The sequence below is a fragment of the Filicampus tigris genome, chromosome 1 (genome assembly GCF_054856515.1).
Source record: "Filicampus tigris isolate MCC_2025a chromosome 1, RoL_Ftig_1.0, whole genome shotgun sequence".
Lineage (NCBI taxonomy): Eukaryota > Metazoa > Chordata > Actinopteri > Syngnathiformes > Syngnathidae > Filicampus > Filicampus tigris.
The window spans coordinates 33,846,651-33,861,341 of NC_141217.1; the positions used below are offsets into that span (position 1 = coordinate 33,846,651).

Consider the following 14,691-nt stretch of genomic DNA (forward strand, 5'->3'; position numbering starts at 1 on the left):
CGTGATTGGTCGTTGCGAGCAGTTGTGGCCGCCCCCCAGGGATGGCTAAACACGAGTGCATTTTGCTGCTTAACTTATATTCCACAAACGCAAAACTAAGCTTTAAGGGCCATCACGGCCTAGTGAGTGACATCAGGAGCTTTGACTGCCTCCAGCGCCATTTGGCCATTTAGGTCAGTGCCATGATCTTCTTCATGCTTCTTGAACGTTCTCATTTTGTATTTGTGTGTTTGACTGGTTGGCACCGTTCAAGAAACGGCTGACGGGGCATCGGGGACCGCGTCCCAACAACAACACACAAGAATGAACCTCGGAGTTGAGAATAAATAAAAACTTTTTAATATTTGGTGGTGTAAATATATTGCGAGTACAACACGAGAAGAAGACGCTGGAAGAATGACGACGAGTCCCATCATGCATTGCGCTATATTGCAGAGAGCTTTGTGTCATTTACCGAAGACGCAGAGAAAACAGAATCGGAATCTGAAAACATTAAATAGAAATTAAAAAGAGTCCATGACAGGAGACTGCAAAATAAAAGGTTTCCCTTCTTGTGCAAATGAAAAAAAAATTGCCGCCAATTCTGTTTTCTCTGCTTTTCTCAATAACAAATGAAAATGTAAACTCAGCCAACAATACTACATTCAACAGTCACATGATCAAGTTGGCTCAGCCCATGTCGCATTCACATTTTTTTTTTTTTTGTGAAGTCAAATCTTTTTCAGCCATGAGCGAAAGTATTCCTTCTGATCAGCACCGATTAAACACAGCCCATTTCCTGAAGCTACAAGTCCATATAAATAATTCGTCATCAGAAAAATACAAACAAACACAGCAATCTAGTGTTGGTGTTGGACATTCTGTGAGCTGATTGGACCGTTTGAGAAAAAGAGACAAAGTTGACTTGCTGACGCCAACCAATCGGAGAAGTGTGATGTTGTCACACACTGTCGAGTCAAATGCCTTTGGGTCGGTTGATTAGGGACACCCTAGTAAGAATCTGGAACAGGGATGGGCAAAGTATATACAGTACCAGTAGTTCTTCATTCCGGCCTACAGAGCATTTACAGAAGTCCAAAAATATTTGTTTTATACATTTAACTCTTTCTAAAATCCATTTATTTATTTTTTAATCTCAGTATATCATGTTATTTATTGCTGACAATAAAATATTAGTTCATCGTACATACACACTTAACATTCCTTTGAAATTCCATTAAATAATTGGCGAACCCATGAAAATTAAATGAACTGACGACGATTGAAATGGAAAAAATGAGAATGAATTGGTATTTTCTTATTAAAATAAACTATTTTACATATATTTGAATATGTGTCCCTTGAACACAAACATTTGCCCAGCCCTGATCAAGAACTCAAACAGCATGCTGACCAACTCTAAATTAAAACCTGTTCACACCGCAGCCACGTGGAATCTTCACTGTGTTTCACAGGGCACATCATATGTCAAAAGTCATATTTTCATGTATCATATCTAAATTATTGTGTGTCCAGAGTGGCTGGCCGCCCATTAAGTGTGACATTACACAACCTAATCAATCTTCTGTGAGCTTCCGATTCCCCCCAATGTGCCAGGGAGCTTTTATTGAGGCCGCTGGGAACAAGGTGGAATTATATTCAGTATAAATTAATACATACTTAACATGCAATTAGAGAGCCTGCGTTGTTAAGTTCATTTTGGGAAAAGGTTGTGGAACACATTGGGAAGTGGTTGGGTAAGATGGAGGTGACAACATAAACGGAAAAATGATTTTGCTGCGGATACATTTAGGGGTTGTCACCGCTGTCCGAATGGTCCTCATATGCAAGAAAAGTAGTGGTGGGGTCAGTAACTCATCACAATTACTCAGCTGTGGCGTTAAAATAAGTGGCCAAACATTTGCATGACCTACCAGTACAAGTCTCTTCAAATGTTGTGTTTCCTTCATTTGATACAATTTTCGTTCTTTGGTGTACCTGATTTGGGGATGTGTGTAGGAAGTGGTTAAATGATACTTAAATCCCACACACACTATTTTTTTTTATTTTTTTTACAGTTTTGCAAGTTAATCGATAAAACAAGTCAATTTGATCATGCACATTCTATTTTCATGACCATGTGGAACATTTTGCATGTGTCCTTGAAATTGCTGTCTAATGGCTGTTGTGGCACGTGAAGAAATATCAGCCGGGATTAATATGATTACTGTGAAAACTTTGACAGGTCATACTCTCGCGGTTTATGTTTTAAAGAGGGTTCTATATAAGAGATGATTTTTTTTTTTTTTAGTGGTATATAACTGGCCGCTGAAAAGATTATTGTTATGGGATCGGTGTAACTACCATCAAGACATTTTGTGTTAATGCGGTTTGTGAATTGCTGCTATTGTTTATTTGGTCAGACACCGAATCAAATGTGATCCTTGGGCTGAAAAAAAAAAAAAAAAAAAAAACACCAAAAAATCTCGTGAAATGTCGGGAGCCATCCATCCACTCAAGACAAATCAAGCTGGATATTTCAACAATTTGGTGGACCTGCGGCTGGCGGCGTGAACAAGCTTTTAATTGCTTTTTCGAGGCCTCCCTAATCAACAGGACAGACAAGTGTATCATGTGATTATTTACAGAAATAAACACAAACGTTGCTCTAGAGTCACACGCACAAACATGGCTTCCGGAAGAACGCATCACTTCCCGTTGCTCTTCCTGTGCAAACATTTCGCTCCAGCCGTGGCCAATCACTTCAACACCGTGTGATGTCATCGATGAGGCGGCCGGAACATTCAACTGACCTCAGAGCAGATGTGATGTTCATAAAAATGGAAGACCTGTTGCCATGGACGCAATGTCCTGTCTCCCGATTGCTCGTTCGTTCACTATGGCGTCTGCATGCAAACCTTTGCGCCACTGACCGTGTCAGAAGAGGAGACTCCGCCTCCTGCTCAGACTGTTTACTGATGGATGAAAAAAAAACACAAAAAAAAACATTACTTTATTTTTGCCATTTTTAAACAGAAACTATGAGTCTTAACAGATATTTAACATCCAAGTCAGTGATTCCCAACGCCGATAAAGTGAGGTGGGGTCGCCAGCTCCATAGTTTGACCAAGATTTTGCTCAAAGTCGAGATTTAGGCTCAAAGGTGGAGGAGAATTGGTCGTTCCATTGTACTCACTTACTGTATTTACAGTACATAAGGTCGACATGCATGTGTGCATTACCTTGATCTGCTGATCTCACTGTTTCCCGTTCCAGTTGAATCTCCGGCAGAGAAAAGATGGACGTCGCTGGAATAAACATCAGAGTGAGCCATCCTCTCTTCACTTGTGCATTATTATTATTATTATTGGGTACTGCAGTAGTAGATATGCATAGTACTAGTAGTCACAGAGTAGGAGTTGTATTGTAGTAGTCATATAGTAGTAGTAGTAGTAGTATTCCGCGAGCACAGAATTTACCGCTGTACCGCAATTATCTACCAAATATTTTTGCTCATTTTGAACCTGGGCAATATGACGAATTTCTTATAAGGACTCATACACCACGTTCTGGACATATTGAGGTTGCTTTGAGACATTTGCGTAACAGAATATGGACAATCCAGAAAAGTTGGCAGCTCTGATAGTAGTACTTGTGTAGTAGGGCTGCCACAAATGATTATTTTGCTAGTCAACTAATCACCAACAGTAGTCGCGATGAGTCGACAAATTGGATCGGATAGCAGTTGCTGGGCACTGGACCCTTTTTTGCCGGTCCGTCCTCTGTCCGCGACCTGAGTACCATTCTGTCCTCATCCCTCCGTCCTTATTCTTAAAAATTATTGTCCTCCGACCCCGTCCGTCCTCGGCCTTTTAAATCGCTTCCGTCCTTACATTCCATCCATCAGCCCCCGCCGCCAACCCCCCACCTCCTTAAAAAAAAAAAAAAAAAAAAAACCTCTGCGCACGCAGATCATTAGCTGGCTAATTTCCTGTGCACATCCACAGAGTATTGTGAGTGGATTGAATTGTTTACAATTGTTTAACCAATATAGCATTTAGCTGTAACACAGGGCCATTGTAATGTGATGAAAATGATGCCGACTTGAGCAAGCGAGGACATCAGGAGAATATTGAAGATTGAGTAATAACTATTGCGTTTTATTGCAGAATTTTGCGATTTAACGAAAGACGTTTTCAGTTTTTATAAAAGAATTATTGCAAAATAACGCATGGTTATTATAAGAGGAAACAAAGACTTCCACTTCCGGGTCGTTTAAATGTACACGCTAGTAGAGATTTTTACGGTGTAAAAGATGTCCCACACAAGGACATATTTCGCATGCAAAGGGATAGGGTACTAAATGTTCACAGTTAGTTAACAAAACAAAATGACTATCCCGGATTACACCCACAAAACAGGCTGGGTGTCTTTCTAAATGGCGTCCTGACTCCTGTGGCATTAGCCATGGTATTACATGTGTTGAACCACTAGAGGGCAGAGTATGCATGTGCAATGTGACTACTGGGAAGCACATGAAAAGCGTTGTGCAGGCAATTCATGAAGGCAGCTCCGTAAAAGAGAACATGCAGTGGTTTTAACACGTTCAGTCCGTACTTGACCCGCCTAGGGACAAATAGAGGGACGGACAAAAACCCTAGTCCGTCCTTTTAAAAGACTTTCCGTCCTCCGTATGTCCACAAAGTGGGCATCCGTCCGGGACCGTTACGTCCCTGGGACGGAATACCCAGCTCTGGAAATGAGAAGTAGTATCGTAAAATTTACGAGTACTCGCCAAGTATTGTAAGTAGTTGTATAGTAGTAGTAATACTAGTAATGTTTTAGCAGTTATGTAGTAATAGTTGTAATAGTAGTTTTATAAAAGCAGTGTTGAGGTAGTGGTCACGTCATCGTACTCGGAGCGATCATAAGTAGTCAAGTACTAATAATTGTGTAGTGGTAATACAAGTAATATTCAAGTAGTAATAAAGTAATTGTTGATTGTTGAGTACCAGTTGTCGTAATAGCTGTGTAGTTGTGGTAATAGTGTTGCAGTAAATTAGCATTAGTATAGTGTGTACTTACTGTCAGGAAGTGCGCACACTCTGTTTCCAAGGTTACTGAAGTAGCAATGAGTCATAGCCTCAGCAGCTGAAGTTCTTTTCTTTCCTTCAAACTACACACGAGCAGAACAATGCCACAATGAACTTGCGCGTATTTTGATACGCAACCACAATTTGTCCCCACGTATGACCTTTTTGTGTGTGTGCATGAGGCGTTCACAGACCTGCAAAAACTTTGACAACAGCTGGACGCCATTGCTGCTGAGCCTGAAAACAAACACACCAAATGGCTACATGTAAACGTCGTCATCGATTGGAGGTTGTGCAGTCATAATAATAGTAAAGAGGTACATTTATCTACCTTTTGAGTAGCCATTGATTGCTCGATTTGTTTTTAATGGTAAATGGAAATAATTGATTGTAATAAATTTATGAATCAAGCTGCCGATTTTTTTAAATTCAGAAAATGGGGGTTAGGGCAAGCGCTTTTTTTGTAGTACAATTTACACTTTAGTAACTCAAGACACGTGGTTGTGTATATGGTAGTGGTTTGTGTTACCGAGGTGTGTGATCGCCGAGGTTCTCCGGGGGGTACTGTGGATAATTTGCTGCCGCAAATTCCTCATTGGAGCTGATTCCTGGCCAGCTCTCTTCAGTTGGCGTTCCTGTGAGCGTGAAAGCACACACACACACGCACGCAGTGTCAACATGCGTTTATGTCACATCTGATCAAATGTATCAGAAGTTTGGTTCTGACCCAACAACTTGAAGATGAAGTGAAGTTCCTCCTCAACTGTGGAACCAGGAAACAATGGCCGACCTGTTGTCATCTCATACAAGATACACCCTACACCCCTACATGCATGTACGCAAAGGAGACACACACACAGGTGAGAGGAAGGTCCACGTAGATGAGACGCAAATGTGTGTTGTCATGGTAACAAACCACATGTCAATGTGAGTGGAGTAGTCAGTGCTGCCCAGCAGGATGTCTGGGGGGCGGTACCAAAGGGTTACCACCTCGTTAGAGTACGTCTTGGTCGGGATCGACTTGGCCCGGGCCAGACCTGCGACGCCAAATCACACCGATGACTAGAACCACCACACGGACAAAGAATACAACTACAGGAAGAAGCACTAGAACCACATGGGCCGACAATGGAACCATATGGACAAAGACTGAAACCACTTGGATTCCGAATATGGGGATAGAACGTGGGGAACCGCATGAATAACCTCCACAACGGGGGTTCCCCAATTTTTTTTTTTTTTTTCCAAGCTGCCAACCTCCCACGATCAACCTTTTTTTGCTCAAATGTGTTATTTCAGAAGTGCGTATGAAACTGGTAGCTGTTCACACTAATCAGTAGCTTGGAAGTAGTTCTCCGCTTCAAAAAGGTTGGTGACCACTGTACTAGAACTATCTGGATATGGACTAGAACTAAAATGAACACAGACATTAACCACATCAAAAACCTCTGGAGCCATATTGAAAACAACACAAAGCTCATGCGTGTCAAAGGTCAAACACTAGAACCTCGTGGGAAACCGCGAGAGACGCACATGGACAAAGACCACAAGTTCTCACCAAAGTCAGCCAGTTTGAGTTCTCCTCGCTCGTTGATGAGCAGATTTTGGGGCTTGAGGTCCCGATGGAGGACCTTCCGACGGTGACAGTAGGCCAAACCTCGCAGTAACTGAAAGAGGAAAAGCTGAAAGACAGCAAGAACAACACAGATCCGTCACGCCACCGCCTTCGCAGATTCAAAGTGTGCAAACGGTAACCATGGAAAAAAAGGATAAGAGGATGACGCACTTGGACGTTGTGCATGTGGATGACGTTGCCGCAGTCGTCCAGGTATTGTTTCAAATCTTTGTCCTGCAGCACACAAATACGCTCATTGAGGCACGTAACCGCGTGAAAATATTTGTCAAAATATCGATTTGAGTCTCACCAGGTATTCAAAGACCAGTGTGAGGGACTTCTGCGTGTGGATGATGTCATGAAGCGTCACGATGTTGGCATGTTTCAGGTCCTTCAGCAGAGACACTGACGCAGACAATTTTTATCAATTCGAGTTTATTAGGAGGACATTTTTTTTTTACTTTTTAGAAGCTTTTATAGTACTACATGCTGAGCCTCATGTGAAGGTGGTTTGAATTTTAAAAAAAAACTTTGATGGAGGGGGCGCGTCAATTATTTGAACGTCAATGCATACGACACACGAGACGTCCAACGAGCACCTTCTCTGATAGCTGTACACGGAGCGCCTTCTTCATGCTCCAGACGAATTTCCTTCAAAGCCACCAAGTTGTCTGTCAGCTTACTGCGGCCTTTGTACACGGTCGCATAGGTGCCCTGGACACACACGTCAAAAGACGGACAGGGTCACAGGTGGCAGACGTGCTGATAGGTGAGACAAGCAGCAGTTCGGACCTCTCCCAGTTTGTCGAGTTTGATGTAAGTCTCCAGTTTGCCGAAGCCAATCTCTGACTGCGCGCAGAAGGACAAGGGGGGGATTAACGGCGACAACAAACACCAACGTCTACGGTCGCACAGCGGAGCAGGGACGGACCAGAGAGACCCTACGCAGCCGCCTGCTAATTGGCTGTTCGAACAGAGCTGGACCAATCACGTTGCACTTTTCCAGGTACCCGTCCGGAAGACGAATGTCCGCGGGCAATGACAAACGTTTGTTGATGTCCTGAGAAACACGCAAGGAAGCAGACAAATAGTCAGTGTGTACATGTGTGTATTTATGTTTCAGGTCTTATATGTAAACAGGGATAAAAAAAAAAAAATTGCTGTCCAACGGCTAGCCTGTTCTACTAGGCCAATGGGCTTTTAGTAAGGCCATTGTGACTAAGCTAGCGGCTACTTGTTTTCCAAAAGTTTCCAGTTTCTAAAGAGAAAGGAGCGTCAAGAAAAGACAGGCATTTTCACTTTTGGAGGCAGCGCTTCATCGCCAAACCACATCAAACTGAATAGGAACGCTTGTTTGATGACGATCATATAACATAGCAACATTTTTTCCCCTCATCCTACATATGCTTTGTGGTTTAAAAGCGGTTTTATATGAAAAGAGGGGGTCTGTCTGTTTACCTCGGTGGATATCTTCTTGGTCCTCAGTCGAACTCGAACTGGACTCTGGACATCGTCCGAAGAGGACGTGGGCTCATTTTCTCCGTCAGAGCTCATCTTGACATCCTCGTGTACAATCTCTGCTCGGACGCAGGATGACAGGAAGAAGTGTGAGAACACGCGGCGAGGATGCGAGGCATGGCTGGGGTTCATTTTCTCCATTGTTTATTGTCATTTCTTTGTCAGCACAATGTTTTTTTAGTGGCTCCCGTCATTTTAAAGCATGGACCCGCTGATGTAAACTACTTGCACTAACAACACGGAGGAGCTACTCTAGGTTACAAAAGCAGTCAGTGTTGCCAATTTAGCGATTTGGTCATTCCACTTACAGTGGAAGTCAAGACACAAATTGTCTTTGTAATAATATGTTCTTTGGAGGTGGAATAAGAATTAAACAGATTAATCCACCCGCTTTCATCCACTTCAGGGATCCATTCACTTCATTTTGACGAAAATGCAAATGTCCCGCCAATGTACCAATCCAAGAATACAAGTGAGCTGTGACTTCCACTTTTAACAACTATTCTGGTCCATTGAGAGATTCTTTTACATGCACGAAAAAAAAAAAAAAAGAAGCGACAACTTGACTTAAAGCGGAAGTCTCACCCAAACATTTTTTTTAAGAATATGTTCTATGTAAACCCACTAGTTGAAACAAGTCATTTTGATAAATATTGAGTTTGTGGAATAAGTGTTAATCCACTCATCCTTAGCCATCTCTGGGGGCGGCCATTTTGTCTTTTGTCGACTGAAAATAAACATCACAACTGCTCACAGCGACCAATCACGGCTCAGATTCAGAAAACAGGTCAGCCATGATTGGGCATTGTGAGCACTTGTGATGTCATTTTCAGTTGGCAGAAGACAAAATGGCCGCCCCCAGAGATGGCTAAAAAAGAAGTGCATTTTGTTGCTTAATTTATATTCCACAAACGGGGTAAAAGAGTGTTCGGTAGTAGGAGAAATAAAGCAAAATTATAAAAGGAAGAAAAATGGCAAGTTTTGATTGTCATTTGCTTTTTCTATAAGCAAAAAATAAGATGGATTTTTGTTGGCGGGGAAAAATGAGGGATTTAGTTAAGGCCATATTTGGCCAACCCTAACACTCGCCGCCCGAGTCCTACCTAGTCTGCTGCTGTGGTTCAAGTATGAGCTCAGACTGCGTCCTAGACCTCGAGGCCGGCGGCTGTACGACTGGAAGAGAGACTGAACTGATGATGACGACCCTCTGACTTTCACTCCACCCGACGTAGGGCGAAGCGTGCCGGCCTCTGAGGGGTTAGAACAAAAAAGAATGGAAAGACTTTACTGTCGCTGTACGGTGCTGATACAACGAAATTGGGGTGCAGCGCCATGTTTGCATTAAAAAAAAAAAAAAAAAAAACTATATTAAACTTCATTAAATGATGCTGTGCAAATAGCAGTAAGGCATTGTGGGATAATGCCATATGTACAGGTACCTTTAAAATGTTAAAGTGTATGGGTCATGATTTTTTTTACACTTTTTAATGTTGTTGTGTTAATAAAATATCCATGTCACAATGAACGGTTTCTCAAATTGATATATAATAACCGAAGAGTCAATGGATTGAGCATTACGCTTTAAATATCATCCGGGCGGGGCCAGCGCCACGGCGAAATCATCAAGAAGGCGGATATGACGTAATCGAGCCACATCTTTGACTTGCTGGCTGTGAAGTGATTCATTTCGTTTCTGATTCACTTGGATTATGGGCGGTTGGAAGCCCACAAAAGGATGGTGTGTCCACATTGTTCAACACCCCAATACATAGTGAGAGTTGTTTTTGCACAAACCCAGTGATAAAAGTCACTGCCAAAAGGCCCTTACCTCTGGTTTGGCCCTCCCCCTGGATAAGCACGTTAGACCTCTTCTTGTTCTAGCCTCAAAACAGTACTGGCTATGATCTGATAAACGACACTGATGACATCTGCTAGCTAGGGATGTAACGATTTATCGAAAATCGATTTTACATCGATATAAATGCTTAAAATATGCATCGATGTAAAAAAAAAAAAAAAAAAAAAAAAAAATCGATTCGCAACGCCATGTTAACCACAGCCGCTCGCTCACGTCTCTGCTGTAAACAAACTGCATACGCTCATTGGGTAAGTTACTTGACACTAGAACTGCCGAGATGAGATCACTAACGCGACAATTTAAACGATCAAAATCATCGACAGGTAATTTTGATAGTTGGACGCGTCGTCTATTTATACATCTAATTATTTGCCGTTGTGTTTTCCTCTCGAAAAAGCCTCGTATCCCACGGTCGGCATGCTTCTCTGCATTGCACATGTGTGATGTAAATAGAAGCATTGTGGGTAACAGCGTCAAGGCTCCCGAGTTATCGCTAATGTTAGCAATCGATGCCCGATTTCATTTCACACATAGGGACAGTGGTTTTCTGAAAGCTAGCTCTAGTTAGCACACACAGGCTACCGTGCATGTCCTGTTGTGGTATGCTGCCCCCGTACAATGCGGTGTGTCACACACAGCCAAACAGAGCCACTGTAAAAACGAAATGGCAAAAGTTGATTTGTTTAATACGCGACAACGTCCCACCGCTCCAAAAGCATCACTCGCGCCGCCCCGCAATGCAACAGCGCCCGCCCGCGCGAGCTACATTGACTCCAATTGAAACGCGCCGCCAGAAAGGTTCCCATCGCAGTTGGTGTGAACGTAGCAGCCGCGCCTCCGCAGCGGGCAGAGGGGGAGGGACGCAACACGGCTGTAGGCTGCGAAGCATGAGGTGCGGGTGATCGGATGTTTTGATCGGGAATGAAAGGCTTTGATCGAATATTCCGATCACGTCATTTTTCACGAAAATCGACCGATCATGATCGGTGCCCGATCGATCGGAGCATCCGTAGTTTCCAAGTATTTTTTTTGTAATTATAGGTCATTTCATAGTGTTAGTGCAACTCAGCACTACTGTTGGTGATTAGTCGACTAGTAAAATAATAGTTTGTGGCAGCCCTACTTGACACGCTTGCACCAAACATCATCGCATATTGCGTTTGCAAATGGTCGCAGCACCACACTAGCGCACAGAGACAAGCATGGTAGCGATTAAAAACAAACAAACACTGAATCGAAAATTGGGCACTCAAAATCAAAATCGAATCGTGGCTTGAGTGAATCGTTACATCCCTACTGCTGGCGATAGCACGTCATTCCAATGCTTCCCAAGCCTGGAACTTTATGATTAATTGCAACAGAGCCTTGAGCATCAAATGCACGCAAAAAAAAAAAAAACGCATTTCTCGAGTTAACCCGTGGATGGCACTCTACGATTCGATTATAAAAAAAACGAGTTAACACGAGATAGGCATCAAATGAGTTAAAGTTTTGGGTAACTTTTTCTTTTTTCATGTCCCATACACTTTAAATGCTTTAAAAAAGGAGCAGAAATGTGGACTAAGTGTTGATGTTATTGTGAATTGATGCTGGTTTATTAGTTGTAGTTACAGCGTACAGTATGTTATGAGCGAAGTATTACCTGAGTCACTGTGTGATGTGATGTCCTGGTGGTCGCCCATTGTTCGCTCTCCTCCCCCAGCTCCTCCCCTCCCCAGGGTGAGCGACAGCTGCCGTTTGATCTTCCTCATCCTCTCCATGAGGGGGGGTCGTGAAGCTGAGGGGGGCGGGGCAGCCAGCGTGGACGACGCACCTGCGCACAGAAAGTCAAGGTCTCATCAATGGATGCTGACATGCGGCACATGAGCAAACTGAGTAACAAAAGGCCGATTGACAAAGGTTTTACATCTTGCCCTGTATTCAAGTACCATTTCTCAGGAGGATTGCTAAAAAATGATAACATTAGGGATGCCAACATACAGCATAGCAGCAATGTGAATAATAAAAGCACTACGGTAGTTAAATCAGGGTGTTATATTTTGCCCTCTTCATTCATTTTTATTAAACCTTTATTTAACCCGTTAAAGCCGGAAGCCCCTCGTGGGACATCTCTCTAAAACCTACACTCGTATTTGGAGTCACCCTTGAAAACATATGACGTATACGCTCTCCGGCTTTCAAGGGAGAAACATGCAACAGCGCTGCCGGCTTTAGTGGTAGAAACGCGGTTAACGAGGTAGAGCAGGGGTCTTCAATCCTGTTCCTCAAGGGCCGGTGTCCGGCCTGTTTTCTATCCCTCCCTGCTGCAACACACCTGATTAAAATGACGTAAAGAATCAGTTATGATTTTGAACCATGGTCCCCTGAGCCAAAGACAGCAGCCCACCGGATTGCTCAACTGCAAGGTAACGTGATTTTAATCTACCATCGCTAGATAGAATGTAGTTACCCGTGGATTGTCGAGTAATCGATAGAATAACCGATGGAATAATTGATTCTGGAAAGATTCGTTTGAGACACCCCTAAAAAGATTTTGGGGTGCGCCGATTTCCTTAATTTTGAGGGATTGGTGATCGGCCAATCCCTTTAAAATAAAACATTTTTTATCCACCAATCTTATCTTCCTCCAACGAGGTCTGAGAAAGTCAGTCATTGTCCTCTTCTGCTGTGATGTGATTTAATAGTGTTGTAATTTTTATTTGAGATTTGATTTATACTTCGTGCAACCCGTTTGTTGATGTTTAACAGGTATTGTTAATTGTTTTACTATAAAACAAGACTGCGACATTGAGTGTTAGAAAAAAAAAAAATCATGAGGGGCAAAAGTTAGGATTGGCGGGTCAAGGATTTTTAAAGACCGGGGATTGGTCAAAAAAATGTGACTGTGCACTGATTTAAAAAAAAAAGAAATAAAGAAAAAAAGAAGGATCTTTTCAATATCCACAACTACATTCTTCCTATTGAAAGGTTATGCGGGTAAGCTTTGCCCGGTTCTTTTATCTTTAATGCTCACTACGCTAATAGTAATTACCAGAAGAGTGCATATTCTCTGTTGAACGTTTTAATGGATGCCAGAGAGAACGATACAGAGTCGTGGAGCCTTTTTAGTGTGAGATTTTCTTAAACTGAGCCATGATTGGTCGTTATCTGAGCCCGAGTAATGGTGATGTCATTTTCAGTCGACAGCAAGTGGCAAAATGGCCGCTCCCTGAGATGGACAAAAACAGGGGGATTTTACTGCTTAACTCATATTCCACTAACACAATATTAATCAGAATGCCATGTTTTGAGTAGTGGGCCTGCATGGAACATATCCTTGTAAAGAATTTTTTGGGGTTGACCTCCACATTATCTGAAATCAACTAATAAGTGCGCCATGGCTGTCATAGATAAGAAGATGCCGAGCCAGGAGGAAAGGTCACAGTGACACAACGGCCAAACTCAAGTCACCTATCTAATCATATGCGCCAAAGATGCCTAATCTAACACTATCCACAATTGTCATTTCAGATATCCTCAAAGACATTCTTTCCATGACTTCACCTATGTCATCCATTTGTATGGGGTTGAGAGAGATCTACAATAAACTTACCACCGGTATCCGCTGTACAGGAATTTTGTATATCTGCAACTGAATTGTAGCTACCTTAAACTCCAATTTACAATTTGATTCTGACTAGTCCTGATTTCAATTCAAGATATCCTTAGGTTTGGGCTCGTTTTAGAGCTAGGTTAAAAGTAAAAAGGCTTGCTATAGCATAATTATGGCATACCGCAACAAGGTCAGCGAGTGCCATTGCAGTAATACATATTGAACAAATACATTAAGTACATTTTGACTCAAGCTGTCTCCATTCTACAAAACGAATACACACGAAACATTCAATGTTCTTTCATGCTGTGAAGTGTTGCTCTACTTCTTTGAAAGATATTTTGGCGCCACAACTCAAACACCCCGGAAATGGAAAATCTTTTTTTATCTGTCACGGCGCAATGCCTCCTGGGATATATATGATAATCTCAGTGAGCTCTCTTCTTCAGAAAATGCATTGTGGGACGTATCAAGGGCAGTATATAGGGGATTATTCGTGCTCATTACATACTCGCACCGCAGTACAAAATGGCAAACTGAGTATATAACGTATATAGATCTCAAACATAGATAGCTTGCTGTTAGCCGTTAGCAAGCGAGGTGTCGTCTCACTTCCCGGCGGTTCCTGGGACACGACTATACTGTGGTTTAGGTAGCGCCCACCGAGCTCGACGAGGGGGGGAGGGGGGCGTCTATTTGCTGCACCTCGAGCCTCCTAAATGGAGGCGGAACGGCGTGATCCCCGGTTTGTCCACCGCCTCTCGGCTAAGATCACGTCCTCTTCCTCCTCCTCCTCCCAGTGCAGCCAACGTGGACAAGGCAGCGGGTTACTCACCGGGAGGCCCGGTCCCGGCGTCGCCCGGCGTGTCTTTGGCTCGGTTCAGCGTGACAGTGTGGAGGATTTTTCCTTCTCCCAGTAATCTGCCGCCATGCTGCTCCTTCGCACATCAGTGACGTCACTCCCCCGCCCCTACGTATGGCGCGCGCGCGCGCGCACATTGTCTTGTCTCAAGTACTGAGCTAATTATATGATTCT

The 14,691-nt window shown here is 43.0% G+C and overlaps 1 protein-coding gene across 1 annotated transcript; it reads right to left on the reverse strand.

Annotated features, from left to right (window-relative positions):
• Window positions 1-316: 316 nt before the first annotated feature.
• On the reverse strand, window positions 317-14,648 carry LOC147153713 (cyclin-dependent kinase 16-like). Its single transcript, XM_086034975.1, has 17 exons — window positions 14,491-14,648; window positions 11,706-11,876; window positions 9,309-9,455; window positions 8,146-8,264; window positions 7,619-7,747; window positions 7,480-7,536; window positions 7,287-7,401; window positions 6,998-7,092; window positions 6,859-6,921; window positions 6,631-6,754; window positions 5,989-6,109; window positions 5,800-5,897; window positions 5,602-5,707; window positions 5,267-5,309; window positions 5,065-5,155; window positions 3,222-3,287; window positions 317-2,954 (listed from the first exon to the last, which is right to left on the reverse strand). The coding sequence occupies exons 2-17, from the start codon at window positions 11,821-11,823 to the stop codon at window positions 2,917-2,919; spliced, it is 1,530 nt and encodes a 509-aa protein (XP_085891101.1). The 5' UTR covers window positions 11,824-11,876; window positions 14,491-14,648; the 3' UTR covers window positions 317-2,916.
• Between the last annotated feature and the right edge of the window lie 43 nt (window positions 14,649-14,691).